Source organism: Pelodiscus sinensis, chromosome 7, assembly GCF_049634645.1.
Source record: "Pelodiscus sinensis isolate JC-2024 chromosome 7, ASM4963464v1, whole genome shotgun sequence".
In the NCBI taxonomy this organism is placed as follows: Eukaryota; Metazoa; Chordata; order Testudines; family Trionychidae; genus Pelodiscus; species Pelodiscus sinensis.
The window spans coordinates 52,241,180-52,262,283 of record NC_134717.1 but is presented as its reverse complement, the minus strand read 5'-3'; the positions used below and the strand labels follow the sequence as shown (position 1 = coordinate 52,262,283).

Genomic DNA, 21,104 nt, shown 5'->3' with positions numbered 1-21,104 from the left:
CTACAATGAGAAGTGTTGTGGTGTCAAATATTTGTCTTGACAAGTTTGCTGCTGACGTAACCTTAAATCCTGATGCGTTAGCATTACCAACTAAGAAAACACCAGTATTTTCTCCAAATCTGTTTTGTAGCCCTCTATATTTGACAGTTCCATGAATGGAAAGAGATATTCAAATTGGTCTCATTCTGTTGGCTGTCAGATTTAATAGCTTTCTGTAAAATTCCATTATCAATGAAGATGTTTCAGTTTATCATGTCCCTTCCCTCTCACTCTGGCAACAATTCAGGTGACAAAGGAAACAAAGAGTTCTAGGATCCTGTCTTTTCCCAGCTACAGACAGAGCTTTTTCAGCTTGATGTAGAACAATAGCAGGAAATGGTAGAATGATGGCAATTTTTTTTCCTAGAAGGGGCTTTGGAACTTAGAGGGGGCACGCCTATCAGCACTCTACTTACACAACCATGAATTGGAGGAAATTGGCCACATCAAATGGGTTTAAACTGACTGACATGATAGAGAACTAGATTGTCACTTCCTGAAAGGGATGGATACATACACTCCCCGGATGCACCTTCTTTTGACATTTCCCGTGCCTTTCCTTATTATTCATCCACTCCTAGGAGTCAATGGAAGAGGTTGCAACCTGCACTTTTAAAAGGCTACATAAAGAAGTTACAGTCTGCACAGCAGTGGATATAGCTTTGTCATTGAAATTTCATAGGCAAGGGACGACAGGGCTGGGAAAGGCAAAGGATAGTACAAGTCTGCGGAACTCAGTAACAGAACCTTCAGCTTACAAAACAGACTCTGTAGGGGTTAATGCAACTTGTTGGCTTGATGAACTAAACATGGTTATTTACATTTCACCCTGTGCCTCGCTAACAGTTATCTGTTCCATTATAAACCATTACTTTATATTCAGGATTAATAATTATCAAGAGCTTAAGAAGATGTAATTGGAATTCTAGTAACAGGGATAATTTCAGTTCAGTAATAATGATCAAGGCACAGGGCATTTCCTGTGGATTAATGACAGGCTGGTAGAAGCTGATACCCTGGGTTCAGTTTCAGGCTATGAATCTCAGCCGGTCATTAATCCCCAGGAAACACCCTGCTCCTCAATCATTACTGCTATTAGATGAAAGAATGTGTGCATCTCTCTCTCCCTCCCCCTTCCTCTATCTGTAGCTCTAATGGGGGCATACTGTTTCAGCTGATATGTTGGTATGTGCAGAGCATTGCTGGAGAATTAGTGTCATGTACATAGCCAGCTTAAATCATTTTTCAACATGCCATTCATCTGATGATAGATTACATATGATGTTACCACTTGCCATATTATATCACATACATTTGGGTGCCTTATGTTTCTAGGTTGGAAAATTCAAGGCCAGAATCATACCTGGTGTAAGCAAATCCATCTCTGTTGACCTTAGTAGCACCGAGTCAATAATACCCATTCTGAATTTGGCCAGAAACTCTTCCAAGAATTAATTATAAACAAAACACACTGATCAAGGATAAAATACTTAATTCTTAATCTTGGTATTTTTCTCCTCAGGCCTAGTGGACTCAAGATTACTGCCCTGAATATACACTAGGCATCTGAAGAGAGTTAATGTCTGAATAGAAACCATTTGGGTGGGTTAATAACCAGCCTTGATGGATTCCAAAGAGAATCTCTTCCAGTGTCATTTAAATACAAAGCTTGCTTGTCAGTCCTAATCATGTATGAAATGAGCAGATGGAAGTGAATGAAAAATGACAAAAAAGATAATTCTTCAATGGTATATCATAAAGAAGACAGGAATATGAGTCCAAAGGAGGCATTGGGTGCTTGTCTCAGTGGAGCTAATAGCAGCTATTGGGTTGGCAGCTAAGGCATTTCCCTAATTGTCTATCTTGACCCAAAAAAAGCAAGAGCTTTTTACTTGAAGTGGTTGTCAGAGATTACAGGGAGTCATGAGCAATGGAAATCCCACTCTTTATAAGTTTTAATGTGCATCTGGAAATTGACACTGGAACTTTTCTTCTCTAGATGATCAGCTGAAATCCTGCCCAGACAGCATCACCAAAAATTACTATTTGACTGAAGTTATGACTTGTGAGACATAAAAGTTTCAGAGGGTTAGCTGAGTAAGTATGTAACAGGAAAAACTTAAAAAACAACAAATAGTCTAGTAGCACCTTAGAGACGAACAACACATATAGATGGTAGCATGAGCTTTCGTGGGCACAAACCACTTCTTCAGATGACTTTGGTTTAGCGCCCAATGAATACACATTCAAATCACAAAGCAGCTATCATAGTAGGTGCCTGTTTATATCTACACTTTGCCCTACTGCAGTGCCTTTCATCAAAGGATTGCAATGAAACTTACAAACCTGAATTCTCATTCCCTGATGGTGGAGCATTTCTATACCCATTTTACAAGCAGGTGGCTCAGAAGTTAAGTCTTACTCTAGACTATCCCACAAGAGAGTGGCAGAGCAGGAAATAGAAAAGTTCAAAAGTTCTGACTGCTACTCCCCTATTTTGAACACAAAACTGGCTTGTGTACAGGTCATTCTTTCTCAGTAAATGCTCTGTAAGTAGCAACTGAAATAGCTAAGTGGCATTTACAATTTATTTTGTTTATTTTTCATTCATAATAGCAACAATGACCCCAGCACAGGATCTTCCTGGAGTTTAATGACTAGTTAGGATTACTGGCTAAAGATGCTCCTCCCAGACACTCAATAATTCCAAGAACTTCTACTTCCTTTAGCATCAGTGAATTGTTACTGTGTTTCCTCCTACCTCCTTTAGTTGTATGGAAAGACACTGGTAAATAACAAAATGGTATCTAATTATATGCAAAAGCATCCTGAACTAGGACTCCTAACTCTACACTTCCTGGGTGAGTGCTATTCTTTATTATGTATCAGAGGGGTAGCCGTGTTAGTCTGAATCTGCAAAAGCGACGAGGAGTCCTGTGGCACCTTATAGACTAACTGAAGTGTAGGAGCATAAGCTTTCGTGGGCAAAGACCCACTTCGTCAGATGCATGTAGTGGAAATTTCCAGAGGCAGGAATAAATATGCAGGCCAGGATCAGGCTGGAGATGACCAGGTGGATCCAATCAAGGAGGATGAGGCCCACTTCTAGCAGCTGATCTGGAGGTGTGAATTCCAAGAGAACAGAAGCTGCTTTTGTAGTTAGCGAGCCATTCACAGTCTTTGTTTAATCCAGAGTTTAATCCTGCTCACTGAGATTTCTCTGAACTGTCTAGCCTGTTTTGGGTTTTGTTAATTTATTACTCTCTCAACTCCCATTCGGTTACTTAATTTCAAGAAAGATTAAGAGTTTAATCTGGATTAAACAAAGACTGTGAATGGCTCGCTAACTACAAAAGCAGCTTCTGTTCTCTTGGAATTCACACCTCCAGATCAGCTGCTAGAAGTGGGCCTCATCCTCCTTGATTGGATCCACCTGGTCATCTCCAGCCTGATCCTGGCCTGCATATTTATTCCTGCCTCTGGAAATTTCCACTACATGCATCTGACGAAGTGGGTCTTTGCCCACGAAAGCTTATGCTCCTACACTTCAGTTAGTCTATAAGGTGCCACAGGACTCCTCATCGCTTTTGCAGATTCTTTATTATATATTCTTTCATGAAGCATGTTATCCAGTATGTTACAAGAACAGTGTTAGTACACCTGTGAAATGTGGAAATGGCCAGAAATAACACCCCAAGATGTCACCTGGTTTGTTTGTTTTCCCCTGAGGAATTGCCTTTTCCTTTAGCCTAAGGTTCATAGTTAAGCAAACTCAAAGCTCAAACCAGGTGTGGCCTTGAATTCTGAAAAACAGTTGCAAGTGGGGAGAGGTCGGGGGGAGTTGTCTCTGCTTTCACACTGTGAGTAGTGAATTGAAATTTTGTCCTTTTCCTCACAGGAGGAGAGCTCTGGGATTAATACAATGCAGATTTTTCCTTTTTTCCCCTCCCTTGCTGAGCAAAGTTTCCATTTCCATCTAATGAATAATGCAAAGACAAGCAAAGGAAAAGAATTAGTCCATCATGAACAAGAAATAAAGAAAAGGTATACTCCATGGTTCTGAGTAGCTTTACCTTTATTTATTGTATATATGTTAGTTGCACTTTACTCTTAATATTCACAAAGAGAATTTAAATGCAGTCCCTTTCCCTGATTGTTATTAATTTAATCTTTCTTGAAATTAAGTAACCGAATGGGAGTTGAGAGAGTAATAAATTAACAAAACCCAAAACAGGCTAGACAGTTCAGAGAAATCTCAGTGAGCAGGAGGAGTGAAAATGGAAGAAAACTAAACTGAAAAACAAGAGATGAGTCAGAAATAAAACGTTGTATATGAACATCTTGATATTTGGGAATGTTTGGATCAAAACTACACTTCGCACATGTCCCTCTTCTATATAGGAGACTAAGAATTAAAGAGACAATTTTCTTGTGTGGACTAATTCACTCACCATGATAACCCCACTCCCTCCACCTCCAGGGATGTGAGGGGCTCTTTTGGTGCCAGAAACAGCAGCTGCCAAACTGATTGGAAGAATGAACTGCTGTTGTACTCTGTAGAGAAAGCAACTTCTGTGCCCTGTTGTAGGCTGTTCTTGTAATTAAATATCAAGTGATGCAAGACCAGGTAAGGGGTTTTCAGGATAATGAGTTATGTTGGAAGCTAGATATCCGGCACTATGTAGCATAATAGGTAGGTGCTCATACAGCAAGATGGCTGTTTGCATCACAGGCCTCGTTACTGTTTAGAAATTCCTGAAATAGAGTGCTATTTGACTATTGCTTTGTATAAATGTAAGTAACAGCATATAATCCAGCTTCTGCAGGGTCAATGAACTCCTAGCAAGAAGCAGGACGCAGCCAGAGCTCTCAGATACAGAAATCCATGCACATGGGTGTTAATGAACAGGATCAGCTCCTCAAACTATGCCAGCCATCAGGACAACAAATCCTCCTGGGACAACTGAAGATATCTGCCCACTTAGCAGTGCACAAAAAGTATTCTGAGTGCACCAAATCTGCAGAAAATGCTTCAATGAGGAGCTTAAAATATTTTTGGTTGGTTAAAAAGACAATAAGGATTTGAGTGTTTGTACAAAACACTTCTTGCATATTTCTTACATACAACCCCCATCAACCCAGACCACACAAGAACAACAAGAAAATGCTCCACAATTTCTTTGAAATATAGTGCCTTGCAAGCACAGACATAACAAAACACCTTTGCCACTCAGATAAATGAATCTCTGAAGTGAGATTTGAGTTTCATTTTGAAGGATAACGAAGCCAATCCACTTTATGAAAGCCTATAAATAGATACAGTAGATTTTAGTTATAAGCCTCGTATAAGTACTTTATTTATAAGTACCGAGCCAGATTTCCTAGGAGACCTTCTGCCAGAAGCAGAAGAAATGGGAATTGAGACCACAAGACACTAGCAATGGCTGATGGCCAACACCACAAATGTTGGGCAAGTTCAGATCCAGATGTGGAACTTAATATCTGAAATTTGGGAAAATTTTGATTTGAATCTTTACTTGACATCTTATGTTCATTTCTACTATGACCAATCACCTCTAGACTTAAGAATACTAGAGGATATCAGGGAACTACTCAGGGTTTTTAAACACACACTTATATAAAGGAAACTGACTATGGTCATCTCAAGGGTCTCATTTATTTTTACTAAGGACTACATTCAGCTATTCTTTTTCCCATGAGCTCCCATTGATTTCTGCAGTTGTAAATGAAGATGGAAAACAGCTGAGTCAATTCCACAACTGGCTCCTTACTTGACTGTGCTTATTTTTAATCTTTATTAAAAATAAAGCATCTTCTGCCAAACAAAAGCATTCAGCAGGGATGTGAGAGAAACAGTCCCAAATGGCGAACCGGCGCCAATGGGTGTCGCAAAGCTCCGTGGCCACGGAGCGGTAAATAAACACAACAAAGAGGCCAGATAGCAGGTCTTTCAACATGGTTTTGCGGACCATTTTGAGAACCCTGCTCTAGAATGAGTCTCATATTTAATGAGAATTAACCATGCATCAGATGAGATGTACTATTACCAGTTGTTTACGTATCCATTCTAAAACATGTAGGACAAAATAGCAAGACACAAAAATAAGTATAAGGTAAATAAAGAGACTACTTCTAGGAATTCTGGGAATAAAACAGCTCTGAGATGATGGCACTCTAATGTTACTTTAAAATTAATATAAACATTATATTAACTTTTATCTTTACGTTATAAAGAGATGGGCCATGTTCTAAACAGAGACACTAAATATTAATATTTGGTAAGAAACATATTCTATTTAATTCTGCTCCCCATGCCCCAACACTCTTCACAATAATATTTATTGCTAACTGCAGTGCTCAGAACATCTGATTTTTTTTTTAAATCTAACAAGCTAACACATCAGCACAAGATGAACTACAATAGACCCACTTATGTCAGTATTCAGCCTGGCTTTTAACACTGGGCGTGCACAATGATGTCTGAACTTGAGAAACTCAAAAGTATATATTATTTTCAGAGGCTCATGGTAACAAAAACACATATTAAGAAGAATTTTCACTCTTAATGTAGGGCTGTGTTTAAGGAAAAACACACAAAATTAACTATTTTTGTAAGCATTTAGCTCTTTTGTTAAAATATAAATATTATGTCTTGTGTTCCATTTTATGTGTGCACAAAATCTTACCTAATGGAGAGAGAACTCAGTTCTCTAAAACCCTAAAGACATTCTATAGCTCAAATGACACATCAGGAATTATTCATTTTGAAATATGTGCTATCTGATTCAAAATCAGAATTGGAAACCAAAGTTTGGGAAATGGAGTTCTACAGTGTATTGCATGTGTTTCGGGATTATCCTTGATTTCATTTCACACACAAACAATAGTAAAGGGGACGTTTTTAAAAATCCCAGTAAGAATACAATATGATCACTCTGTCCTTGAGTAACCTCAACCATTCTCTCAAGGCTTTACATCAATGTCTCTGCATCAATGAGTCCCAGATTTCTTTCCACCCCAATCACTCCTCCTTTGATCACTCTTGTATTCTGAATTGCCTGTAGATATGTCCTGCTGCCAAACTGAAACTCAACATGTCAGATACTGAATTCTTCATCTTCCCACCCAATTCCTTCTCTCCCCCTTTGCCATGATTGTCAACAATTACAACATCCTCCCTGCCCAACAGGGGTCTCAGCACTGGTGTCAACTTCAGCACACCCTCTGTCCCTCAGTGCCTTCCTAAGGTATCAGTACAATAAAACACTTAAGTCTGAACTTAAAGTTAAGTCCTACTGACGTATTACCAATGAGGGTTCAAGGAAGGAAAGAAGGTCCTCAGAGGACCTTGGCTAAGCCTGAAAGATAAGCAAAAAGAAATTATGAAGACATTTTGCCTGAGACACAATGGGGCTGCATCTAGACTGGCATGATCTTGCGCAAATACTTTTAATGGAAAAGTTTTTCCGTTAAAAGTATTTGCGCAAGAGAGTCTATACTGACATGTGCCTTTGAACAAAAGATTTACTTTTGCACAAAAGCATCTGTGCCAGTGTAGACGCAGTCTTGCGCAAGAAAGCTCCGATGGCCATTTTAGCCATCAGGCTTTCTTGCACAAGAAATTAACTTGGCTGTCTACACTGGCCCTCTTGAGCAAGAATACTTGCACAAGAGGTCTTATCCCTGAGCGGAAGCGTTGGAGTATTTGCGCAAGAACCACTGATTTTGTACAGTACAAAGTCAGTGTTCTTGCGCAAATACTCACGGACAATGTGGACAAGCGGCAAGATTTTGCGCAAAAGCAGGTGCTTTTGCGCAAAATCTTGCCAGTTGAGACACACACCATATGTATGGGCAGTAGGTAAAGCTTTCCCTTGGGAAGGCTCGACCTCTGCTCCACTTCTTGTCCCTGCTCACTTCTCTCAGCCTCCCACAAAACCTCCCCTCAGCTAGGGGCTGCAGCATGAGAACTTCCCTGTTCTTCTCCTTCCTTCATAGCACCATTCTCAGTCCACACTACCTCTTCCCTGAAGGCCCCACCCTTCCTGCTTGTTCCTTTCTGCTCCTCCATTTCCCACTCCCCCCCTACAGTCCCATGACAAGAAAAGCTCTATCACCATGATGGGGACTAACAGCAGGGCCATGTTTTGGATATGGTTCCTCCAGAGGCCCCAAATTGGCTTGGGTCCTTGGGCATGGGCCCATGCAGTAATCGCAATGGCCCCTACCTCTGGAAGTGTGAAGCTTAGCCTCATTGATACTCCATTAAATGCTACCCACGATGTGCTTGCCCTAATAAGTAGGGCTGTCCAGCAATTAAAAAATTAATTGTGATCAGTCATGTGATTGATCACACTATTAAACAATAATACAATGGCATTCATTTAAATAATTTTGGAAGTTTTCTACATTTTCAAATATATTGATTTCATTTATAACACTAACACTGCTTAATGCTACTATAATAAGTCAATCAAGAAGTAGTTTGATGGAAAACATGGAGCACTTTCTTTCAGTGTGGATGGAGGACCAATACCAGTATGTTTACTAGCAATACAAACTAAGTAAAATGTTTGTATGACAATTTGTAAAGAGACCAAGGTGAAGGATCACAGAGAGACATTCACTGCAAGTTGAATATGGTTTGACCAGTTCAAGAGGCACTTTCACCTGCATAACATCAAGATGTCCAGTGAGGCAGTTAGTGCTGATACAGCAGCAGCCAGAAACATTCCCCAATTATCTCAAGAAAATAAGTGAGAAAGGCAGATATACAACTATGCAAGTCTTTCAGTAGAGGCCCTTTTCATTGACATTGAAGAGGATGCCTGAATGGACTCACATTTCCCAAGAGGAGAAGACAGTGCCCAGATTAAAGCAGCTAAGACCACCTAATCTTGTTTATAGGTGTCAATGCTGCCAGAGACATGAAGATGAAATCGTTGACAATGTACCAATCTGAAATCCCTCAAGCCCTCAAGGGATTCTCAAAGGAACACTTTCTGGTCATTTGGAAGTTTAATAAGAAGGCATGGATAACTGACTTAGAATGGCTTACTCTCTAAGCCATCTCTGCATGGAAACAATAATGTGCCATAGAAAATCCACACGGATGCAACCAAGTCAACCTGAATGACCTGTGCCAAAATGTTCAAGTTGTCTTTCTGCCACCTATCACCACATTACTAATCCAAACCATGGACCCAGGAGTCATTGTTACATTTAAGGCATATTATTTATTCTGTACTTTTGACCAGTTCATCAGAGGCATTGATGGGGAAGCTAGCTTATGTTTCAGCAATTTTGGCATGACTACAACATCTGCAAGTGCATCAATAACATCCATGAGTCCTGTGCTGAAGTTGCTCAGGCACAAAAGGTGAATGGGGGAAGTTGTGCCAAAGATTTTAAAAGATGAAAAAAGATGTTGTCCCCAGAATGAAGCTAGATATCACTGCTTGGCTAAGAAAGCGGGTTTTGATGAGGTGTGAGAAGCCAACATTACACAACTGCTGCAATCACACAGAGAAGAGCTAACCAATGAAAACTTGATGCAACTAGAGGTGATGAATACAATGGAAGAAGAGGGCCAAGAAGAACCAACCCACTGAAATTTGAAAGCCAAAGATCTTTCTAAAGCTTTCAAAATGATTGAAGCTGGCTTGCAAGTCCTTAGTGATGATGATCCTAACAAGGAATGCAGCTCCAAGATGATTAGGGGAGGTGATCATGTAATGAATTGCTATAAAGAAATTTACCAAGAAAAAAAAAAGGAAAACAAAGCAACACTCTCTAGATGTGTTTTTTTCCAAGTTGGGAAAGTTCAGCAAGAACAGCAAGAAGAGCAGCCGGATGATCCACCCTCTGACTCGACAACCTCAACCAACCTTCACAATCATCACTGCTGCGTACAGTGTTAAATTGTGTGTTTAAAACTATTGTAATTTATGCAGTATGGGTATGTCTAGATTACATGCTTCTTTCAAAAGAAGATTTTTCAAAATAATCTTTTGAAAAAGTGTCTTTCAAAAGAGATTGGCTAGACAGCTACCACTTTTTTCAAAAAAGCAATCTGCTTTTTTGAAAGAAAGCACCCAGGCAATCTGGATTCTCTCTTTCAAAAAAGCCCTATTTGCATTCAAGAACACCTTTTTTCGAAAGAGCTCTTTCCAAAAAAGGTGTTCTTCCTCGTAAAATGAGGTTTACCATTGTCGGAAAAACCGCCGCATTCTTTTGATTTAATTTCAAAAGAATGCGGCAGCAGTCTAGACGCAAGTGAAGTTTTTTTTTAAAAAAGGCCACTTTTTTCGAAAAAACCCTGTAGTCTAGACATAGCCTATATGTCTACAATGTTTTCTGTCTGGCAAAAAGAATTCTCTGGAACCTAACCCTATTCCCTTCTGTTTACATTAATTTTTATTGAGAAATTGTATTCAGTTAATATTGTTTTACTTAAAGTTTTGTGTTGCAAGAACATATCTACAACATTAAGTGAGAAGTTACTGTACAGAAGAACTCTTTTTGATAACCATCTTCAAATTCAACACTGTGTTTCAATAAAGTTGCTTAGTTTTACTTTCCAGTATAGTGGGGTAGATAAACATTTCTCTTTCTTTTTAAATGAACCAAACAAAAAAATCCTTAGTTTTTGCATTCTTGATCAGAATGGATAGGCTGCAGTTCAAGGATATCTCTCCAAAATCAGAATGCTGACAGGAAAGGAAAACTTGAATAAGGGAACACTATGCAGTCAAAAATGAGTAAGCCTCAGATATCAAAATTAAAATAAGTACAGCACAGAAGACAGCTGTTTTTTCCATTAAAAACCAGCACTATTGTGTTAGGAATACTTTCTCTCTTTTGATTATTGGTGCAACTACAGTATGCCAATACTTGTTATATAGTTCTAGAAACTCCACAAATGAACCATTGTAGCTTATCATAATGATAATGTCAAATTTAGAGAGAAACCTGCTCAAGATATTTTCATGTCTTCTCATTCTCATGTATGGGTTTTGTTGTTAATTGCAGAGGCCCATGTAGACCTTCTGTCAATACCATATCCATATTTAAATCTCCTTGCGGTACAATATTAACATTGTAATCAAAGACATACATAGCAGATGAGCTAGGCTCATTTAAGTTAGATGGAATCTTGTCCATCTTACTCAACTTAGTAACACTACTGAAGGAAGATTGTGTTACTTGGCGATGACTTGCTCTCTCAAACCTCTCTTCTAACAAAGCTACTGCATTTACTCATGCAGCTCAACTATTTTAAATTTTTTCTTCAAAATCTGAATTGAGAGCACTGAAGCTCCCAACTCTATGTATTAAATAAAAGTTAAACATTAAGAAATCCATCACCCTTTGAAGTGCTGAAAAGCAACTAAGTGAAAGCAACTTTCGATGTTTGGGGTTTACTTTAAGCATTCCTCATAGACAGAGACCAATAAGTTTATTTAGTTTCTGATAGGAGCCAAAATGTTTACGTTGTGCCTGCCAAAAATATTGACATTTCTTTACTATTAGTTCTTAACATTGCTATTCATTGACAAGACAGAGGGGCATGTTATAGATGTATAACTATGACTGGCCCCAGTTGAATATGCTTGCTGAATGTGTTTCTAAATGGCTTAAACTTATTTTAATACATATTAAGATTCTATCACATAATATAGCTTCCCTTTTGGAAGAAAAATGGTGCTTTGATTGCTGGTAAATCCTTTGTTTCGTGGCTTTATAAACAATAACTAATTCAAACTTTTCCTATGAGTCTTTTTCTGAGTACTGTACATGGTGTTTTTCAACCAAAGTCCATGCTGCCATCTGACTAAATAGTTATTATATCTTTAAAAACTCCCAGACATTCGTTAAACTTACAGTATATTCCCATCAATCCTTAAGTATGATTTGTGAGTACTGACTAAAGATACAACTGTTTGAAGACCTTAAATCAGTCAGGATATATATTTTTTTTAATTTGGCCAAATTACTGCAAGGGTTATTTTGTATATAATTTCCAAATTGTTTTCTGGGCTGTCATTTTTATTTTAATTTAATTTAATTTAATTTATTTTGTGCTATTCACATTCCTACACGGTTCCTTTTGAGTTTCTCATTTTGCATGTTGTCTTCCCTTCTGTCTGTTAGTTAAGCTCTTACACAGAAAAAACATGCCCACAGCCAAATGGGAATATAAGTAGAACTAATTTCTGATTTGTTTAATGTTCTGCCAAACTTGGACTGCATCCTAGTACTTTCTTCATATGAGCCATTATGTCATGTGGCTCAAGCAAATGAGAGAAAGAAAGAAAGCTTGATCTAGTTTTAAAAGACAATAAAAACTCCACTAAGCATCCTTTTGGATATCCTGACGTGTAAAGAGGCTTATATAGGTCAATTTATACCAAATTAGGGGTCCAGCCCTGTTCCCTTTGAAGTCTACAGCAAAATCCCCTAGGGACAAAGCCACTCCACTAAAATAAAGCTTGATCTGTCAGATTCCAGCAGGGTGATGTGAAAAACTGTTGGAGAAACAAATCCATCCTCACCTTGCTCTTCCACCCAAGTTCAAGGTATGGAGCTGCTTGGCAACCATTATTCCAACCTATGATATGAAGTTACAGCCATAGATCCCTTTAGACCAGTTATGCAGAGTACAGGATTTCTTAGTCTGGATAAGCACAGGTTGTAGCCACTGATAGACCCTCAATGGGGATGAGCATAGAGACTTTTTCCACAGCATGAAGGGGCTGCAGTTGTTCAGCCAACAAACCCACTCCTGTAAGCAGAGCTAAAGAGATCAGAAAGCTGTGTGCTGTGACATGCCATGCCCTGGTGACATTTACTCTAAAGCACATACTCTTAATCTAGCTGGAGAGTAGCAGCACCACAAAAACGAAATTTAAAATTGCATTTTGCACATTTGAAACATGCTTTTCTACAGCTGATGATAATTCTAGCATACAAATGAAGAGCTCCTTAAAACCAAAAATCAGGAGCTAGGTTACTATCCTGTGTGGATTCTGTATGGTGGGCTTAGAATGGACAGTTTACAAAAGGGTAAGGATCCTGTCATAGTTATTCAAGAGCTAGGATATCATTCAAAGTAGAGGATTCAAATTGCGAGTATTATGAAAAAAAAAGATAATAGAGATCCTAAATAAGAGCAAGAGTAAAGGCTGAAAAAAATCCTACAGATGTCTCACTGTGAGAAGATGGGGATTTTACACAGATCATCTTAGATTAAAGAAAAGAAACTGGAAGCCAAATGGGCTGAAAATTGACCTCATAAACAAAACTGAACAAGAGGACGTTTCTCAACCAAGTTCACCCAGGTTTATTTGGGTTCTTTGGTAAATGGTTTGTTTATAAAGACACACAACCATCACGTCGTGGTAAGCATCTGCAGCCTCAGATTTCTACTTTCTGCAATTCCTTTTAAAATATTTTAAAAGTAAATGGACACTTATTTCTCTGGTTTTCACATTTACAAGTTTTATTCTGTTATTTAGTATCATAACAACACTAACAGGTAAACAGCAGCTGCCATTCAGGATTTTGATTGTATTTTACCGATATGAAACCCCCAGGAAATTATCACACCATCTGGGAAAACTTAAGTCAGAGAGAGGTTAAGCAATTTGGTGACGGTCATATGATGAATCTGTAGCATTCATAGGATAAGAACTGAGAACTCTTCCTATTTCCCATTCTCCCACTTCTTTATTCAGAATCTTAACAGTACATTTTGAAACATGCTGGCACAAAGCAATAGCCATTTTCCTCTTCAAGGCTCATCTGGACCCACTTATGATTTCATTCAGTGCAATAGCGTTGAACTAATCAAAAAAACGTAAATCCCTTCAAACAAAGTACATTACAAAATAGAGCTAAGGATGATAATAGCAATTGTGTGGAAACAAACAATTGTACACAATACTTGGCTTTTGTTTCCTTGTTAGATTTATTGAGAACTTGGGATCTGCAGTTCACTTTTCTATTTATTTTGATGCCAATAGCCAGAAAAACATCTGGTTAATCTACACGGTATTATTACAGGAGTCGCCAAATGGAGAACAGAACATCTTTCACTGAGAGTACTGAATGTATCTCAGCCTACTCAGGTTTTATTTCTCAGAAATGATAGAGGCCAGCTATTGCTCTTTACCTTTCCCCTAATCAATATTTACAATTTATGCAAGCGATTCAAACTTCAGAGGGGGAATAAAAATGTCATATTCCCACATTTACCAGTGACTCATTAAGAAATCTGGGCAAGTCGCTGAAACAGCTTCTGAGTTTCCACCTCTGAGAAACTAGAGTGTTAGTTTTAGTTAATGTTAGTAACTTGGGTTTTAGATAAGTAATTTTCATTCAATTTGTAAAGCACACTGAGGCCATATCTACACTGAGGGATAAGGTCAAATTTATTAAGGTGACTTGTTAGCATCCGATTTTATAAAGTTGAAAGTGCATGTTCCCACTGTGCACATGAATTTGATGTAGTTTGAAGTAGCTCAACCCCAGTAAGATGGCTACCATTAACTTTGAGAGCAATGCACTGTGGGTAGTTATCCCACAGTGTCTGTGCCATTTTTGCACTCTGGATTATGTTCCCAGTGCACGCTGAGATCAAAACTGTGCAGCAGGTGGTTCTGGGCACAGCAGGCACATAATGTACATTATTATAAGCCCATAATGTACTTGTCTACTTCCTTCCCTCCCCTTAAGACCGATGGCCAACAGTCTTTTTGCTCCCTTTTTTCTCTTGTTGGTTATCCATGCAAGATGCCATAGCAGCATGGAACCCACCGTGAATCACACTGAGCATCAAAATATGATGATGATGATGTTAACCTTAGTGAATCTCATGCTGGCATATGTCAGAACATATCCAGTGTCTGGTGGAGCAAGGAAGTAGGGAGCTGTTCAACCACAGGCTGAGCAAGTGCAGAATGATGGTTGAATGTGCTTTTGGGTGTTTAAAGGGAAGGGTTAGGCATCTAGCGCCTAAGTTAGACCTCAGCAAATGCAACATTCCTTTTGTGGTGGCAGCCCGCTGTGTGCTCCGTAATATTTGTGAGAGTAAGGGGGAAATGTATCTGTCATGGTGGAATACCAGGGAACAGGGCCTAGTCAGGGATATTGAGCAGCCAGACGCCATGGCAATAAGGAGAGCACAATGAGGGGCAGTGCAAATCAGAAAAGTTTTGAAAGTCAGTTCTAAGAATGGCCAGTTTTGAGTCACGCATGTTGCTCTTAACGAGGTGCCCCTGCATTCAGTGTGCTTGCCCGTAACCCTTCTCCCCATCTCTTCAATACAAACACTAAAGAGACTGTTGTTGAGAAATTATACATTTTTATTTAGGGTGTTCAGGATGGGAGCTTCAGGAAGTGTGATCACAGTTGTGAGGACAGCCATTTTCTTTGCAATGCACCCCTGGGGGCTAAGTGTGAGACTGCCTTTGGCTCTTCCCACCCCCCACACACACATTCTAGGGCCCCTGGAGAGAAGGCTATGGAACTCAGTAAGAAGGAACCATTGGCCTACAAGGCCTGGATGAGGTACCTGTCAGGCAGGGCATCCTGGAAAGCTGCCATGCAGTCCAACACAGCCACCATGGATGACAACACTCTTTCCTAGTGCTTCACTTTCCATTTCCTGCACACTCTCCTTTCCTTACAGAAAAACATAAGAACAGCCATACTGGATCAGACCAAAGGTCCATCTAGCCCAGTATCCTGTCTGCCAACAGTGGCCAATACCAGATGCCCCAGAGGGCGGGATCACAACAGGTAGTCCTCACGTGATCCCTCTCCTGTCACCCACCTCCAGAGAAACAAAGGCTAGGGACAACATTCCTGCTTATCCTCGCTAATAGCCATCAATGGACCTAACTTCCATGAATCTATCTAGCTCTTTTTTTAACCCTGTTAAAGTCCTAGCATTCATCGCATCCTCTGGCAAGGAGTTCCAGAGGTTGACTGTGCACTAAATGAAGAAAAACTTCTTTTTGTTTATTTTAAACCTGCTGCCTATTATTTTCATTTGGTGACCCCTAGTTCTTATATTGTGGGAATAAGTAAACAACTTTTCCTTATTCACTTTTTCCATACCAGACATGATTTTATAGACCTTTATCATATCCCTCATTAGTTTCCACTTTTCTAAGTCTTTTTAATCTCTCTTCATATGGGACCCGTTCTAACCCCTTAATAATTGTGTTGCCCTTTTCTGAACCTTTTCCAATGCCAATTTTTTTTAGTTGAGGCAACCACATCTGTACTCAATATTCAAAATGTGGGTGTACCATGGTTTTATATAGAGGCAATAAGATATTTTCTATCTTATTCTCTATCTCTTTTTTAATGATTCCTAACATTCTATTTGCTTTTTTGACTGCCACTGCACACTGAGTAGATGTTTTCAGGGAACTATCCACAGTGACTCTCTCTTGAGTAGTTGTAGCCAAATTAGTCCCCATCATATTGTATGTACAATTGGGATTAATTTTTTCCAATGTGCATTACTTTACATTTATCAACATTAAATTTCATTTGCCATTTTGTTGCCCAATCACTTAGTTTGGTGAGATCTTTTTGAAGCCCTTCACAATCTGTTTTGGTCTTAACTATCTTGAGCAGTTTGGTATCATCTGCTAATTTTGCCACCTCACTGTTTACCCCTTTCTCTAGATCATTTATAAATAAGTTGAATAGGATTGGTCCCAGGACAGACCCTTGGGGGACTCCACTAGTTACCTCTTTCCACTCTGAAAACTTACCATTTATTCCTACTGTTTGTTTTCTGTCTTTTAACCAGTTATCAATCAATTAAAGGACCTTCCCTCTTATCCCATGACAACTTACTTTACTTAAGAGTCTTTGATGAGGGACTTTGTCAAAGGTTTTCTGGAAATCTAACTATACTGTATCCACTGGATCCCCCTTGTCCACATGTTTGTTGACTCCATCAAAGAACTCTAGCAGATTAGTAAAGCATGATTTCCCTTTACAGAAACCACGTTGACTTTCCCCCAACAAATTATGTTCATCCATGTGTCTGACAATTTCATTCTTAACTATAGTTTCAACTGATTTGCCCAGTACTGACATTAGACTTACTGGCCTGTAATTGCCAGGATCACCTCTAGAGCCCTTTTTAAATATTGGCATCATTCCACTCACATCTCCTCCAGCAGCATATTCCTCCACTTGATTACATGCTCCCTGTACAACTTGGTGAATTGCATCTGCTTCTTGAACATGTCATGCTTAGTTCATTTTTGCCTGTGGATGTGTGTCAGGAAGACAGCTGGTGGCGCCGGGGGAGTGTGCAGCAGGCTGATTGCTGTTCCCACTGTAACAAAAAGTGCAGACTTTACAGGAGACACATTGTAGAGTGTAAAACATAATGTTAGAATAAAATGAAGATCACTCTCAAGACAATAGGGATGTGTTATGTACAAGGTCACAGTTATGCTTTTAGGTGGTCATTTTGCAGTGAGTACACTTCAAAGCTCTGAGGGAGTAGCTGGACTCAGTTTGGTGAGAAGCATGGTAAGGGACAGGTCAGAGCCTGTTGGCAGGAGGGAGTAGGGAGCCAGGCCTGGGGCAGGGGCTCATGCAGTGCCTATGTGTTCAGCATCCCCCATTTGCCAGGAGAATGCAACTTTCCTTCCCGCAGTAGCAGGCAGGCGGGATGTACGGAGAGGGGGCCAAAGTGTGGCAGCAGGGCAGGACAGAGGCTCAAGTCATGCTTCAGTGGGGATTAGCAAACAGAGATTTATTAACTGCTTTATCCAGGTTGAGAGGTGAGATATGAATCTTCTCCAAATCACACATAGTGATAGGGAGCAGATACTGACAATGTGGCCAGGAATCTGGACCTTCTGCAGCAATGATTTGTGCTGCAATGACTCCAGACCACTTACTGATGTCTTGAGGGCCACACATAGAACCCTGATGGGCCGCAGGTTGCCATTGGTATAGAGGGATACACTGGGCATACTCTGTGCAAGATTAAGCTGTGCAGCAACATCTCTTCGGGTATGTCTACACTACCCCGCTAGTTCAAATTTCCCGGGCTTCATTTGCATAAGCCGGCCGGCGCCATTTTTAAATGCCAGCTTGTTCGAACCACGAGGCGTACAGATAGTTTGGAATGGCTTGCTAGTTCGAACTATCTAGCCCGTGCCGCGTGTAGCCGTGCGGCACGGGGTTCGAACAAGCTGGCATTTAAAAATGGCGCCGGCCGGCTTATGCAAATGAAGCCCGGGAAATTCAAATCCCTGGCTTCATTTGCACGTTCGGTATGCATACATTACCCCGCTAGTTCGAACTAGCGGGGTAGTGTAGACATACCATTCTAGACATAAAATGTAAAAACTTAAAAACTCAAGATCCAAAGCAATACAGGGTTAGAGACACTGTTATTAAGGTTTTGTTCCATAGCTTAACACTGTTGAACAAAGGGAGATTCCTAGTAGGATCCTGCATTTACTTCTAGCTACAGAATGACAGCCAGATAATGGACTTTACCTAAATATGTCTCACCCATAGAGATAAAGTATTTTAGGGCATTTTGAGATATCTGAGCAGTTTAGATTCAGCTGATGCAACTCAGTGGAGCAATGCCAATGTAGATCTTGATTCAGCAAAGCATTTAAGCACATGCTTGACTATATGTAGGGAGTTATCCTAGTTTTTCTCAGCAAAGTACTGAAGACCAGATTTAAATGCTTCACTGAACCAAGCTCTTGCATTATTTGGGGATCAGGTCTCTAGTAACTAAGGGTATGTCTACACTACAGCATTATTTCAAAATATCTTATTTCGAAATAGTTAATTCCACTGCCTCTATGTGGAGCCCCATATGGCTGCCAGCCGGGAGGCCCATCAGGGGGCTGTCCATATCCGGGAGGCCCTGCGGGAGAGCTTCCACCCGGAGGAGGAGTGAAGTCTCCCTGGCATGCCCCACTGGACCCTTGTGCTTTATTCTACCCTCACATCCCTCCACTTTCCCCTCCCTAACCCCCTTTCCTGATGTAAAATAAAAACACCTGTGTTGCCAAAAACAATCTCTCTTTATTGACCATAACTGGGATGAGAGGGGAATGAGGGTGGGAGAGGGGAGGAGGAAACCTGGGAGGAGGGAGCTGGAAAGGGGGAGGCAAGGGGAGGAAGGAGGAGAAGCTCAGGGTTGGGGGTCTTGCTGGTCGACCTGTCCCTCAGCATTGCGGGTGCAGGGGCCTTGGCGTCCTTGGGGGGGGGCGTGTATGGAGCGTGGGGTGGGTGAGGGGGAAGAAGAAGTGGGAGGGGGAGGAGTGGGAGGAGGAATGATAGCTGGGGCAGCCGCAAAGGCTGAAGCGGTAGCAGGCAGCAGTCTCTGCACCAGGGTCTGCAGGTGGTCGCGGATGGCATGCTCCTGGTCAAGCAGCTGCAGATCTTCCTACACCCAATGCTCCTGACTGCGGACCTGCCTTCGCAGTAACCCCAGGTGCTGCCGCTGGTACTCCTCCTGGTTTCAGGTCAGCATGCTGAGGGCCCTGGTGCGGGAGGCTGTCCTGGGCAGGGTGGTGAGCCCTGCACTCGCAGCTGCTGCGGCTGTGGAGAAACACAAGAAGTGGTCAGTTCTCGCTGGGGACACAGTGAGTGAAGCCCAGCCCCCATCTGCACGGCAACGACAGGTCTCTGCACCATCGGTGCCGATGTGCTTGCACACAGACCATGTTCAGCATGTCCTGCTATCCATGGGAGTGTGAGCTGGCCCGGGACTGCACCTATGCCCTTGCGCTGTATCTAGTGTGGGAGTGGGGTGGAGTGGGGAGGGGAGATGTGCCCTGCCTCTGTATAGAGGGGGCTCGTGGAGGGAGGACTTCGTACAGTGTCCCTCCCCAGGGTCAGGAGCACGTCATGTGCCTTCATACATACACACATGTGGATAATAGGCCAGGGCCCCTGTGTGGCAGCCAGCCGGGGCCACATGCCCTGGCTGGCACGGCACATGCACAGGTTGCTGTGTGCTCTGAGGTCAGCAAGGCCCACAGGTGCAGTCCCTGGTCTCCCTCTCCCCCCGCCCTCCTCCGCCCCGCATAAGGTGACAGTGATCGCCCTCACACGTCGAGGCCTCCCCAGCCTCAGGTGACACCGGCAACAGGCTTGTTGGGATGGCTTGGGGGTCCTGAATGCGGGGCATGCTCCCTCCAGGTTCCCATGGATCCTGGCCATCCTCCTCCTAATATGGGCAGGAATCCGGGTCAGCCCCTGTTTGGGAGCTGCCCCCTGAGGCCCTGACATAGGCCTGCTGCAGCTCTTTTATTTTCATGCACACCTGCTCCTGGGTGCACATGTGGCCTTTGGTGGCCAGGCTGGCAGCCATCCGCCTGTAGATGGCTGCGTTCCTGCATCTAGTGCGAGATCGTGGACATTGGAGGCCTTCCCCCAAACCTCCACACTAGACCAGGAAGGCGCCCTCCTGGAGAGTGCTGGAGGAATGGGTGCCAGTGGTTTGCTGGATCATGCTGAGCCAGGTGCATGGACTGCTGGCTCTGTGCTGGCAGGTTTGCAGCTGGCACAGACACTGTGGCCACAGTCTACACCTTTAAGGGCTCCGGGGCTGGGGGGGGGGGGGGGGGGGGGAGCAGAAGAGTTTTCCTGGTTGTGCCCAGAGTGGCCACTAGGGCACCCTGGGAAGGGCTGGAGGCTCCCTATTTTGAAATAAGTGTCTACACAGCACTTATTTCGATTTAGCTATTTCGAAGTTGGCGTTATTCCTCATGGAATGAGGTTTACCAAATTCGAAATAAGTGCTCCACTATTTCAAATTAATTTCAAAATAGCGGTTTGGCTGTGTAAACTCTAGGAAAGTTATTTTGAAATAATGACTGTTATTTCAAAATAACTTTGCTGTGTAGACATACCCTAAGACATTTGGATTTGCAGGTGGTATTTTTTTTTTAAATGTCAAAAATGTTTTAAAACTAAAAAACTTGTAAAATGATTTCTGAAACATACATTCTGAAAACATTATTTTGTGG

At 41.4% G+C, this 21,104-nt stretch overlaps 1 protein-coding gene and 1 long non-coding RNA gene across 4 annotated transcripts in view; one reads left to right on the top strand and one right to left on the bottom strand.

Moving 5' to 3' along the window:
* Positions 1-3,397, top strand: part of LOC112544429 (uncharacterized) — a 72,187-nt gene extending 68,790 nt beyond the window's left edge. For 2 of the 3 annotated variants that reach the window (XR_012905248.1, XR_012905247.1), the window contains exon 4: positions 2,039-2,587. This is a non-coding gene — a long non-coding RNA (uncharacterized LOC112544429). Of the gene's footprint in view, positions 1-2,038 lie in introns of all 3 variants that reach the window. The other variant, XR_012905246.1, reaches the window with a different exon arrangement.
* Positions 3,398-5,316: 1,919 nt separating this feature from the next.
* The window catches only part of FAM171B (family with sequence similarity 171 member B), a 258,535-nt gene continuing 242,747 nt past the window's right edge, over positions 5,317-21,104 (bottom strand). The window contains exon 9 of the mRNA XM_075933765.1: positions 5,317-19,671. Within this exon, the coding sequence (XP_075789880.1) occupies positions 19,592-19,671 (80 nt within the window). The 3' untranslated portion in view covers positions 5,317-19,591. The remainder of the gene's footprint in view (positions 19,672-21,104) is intronic.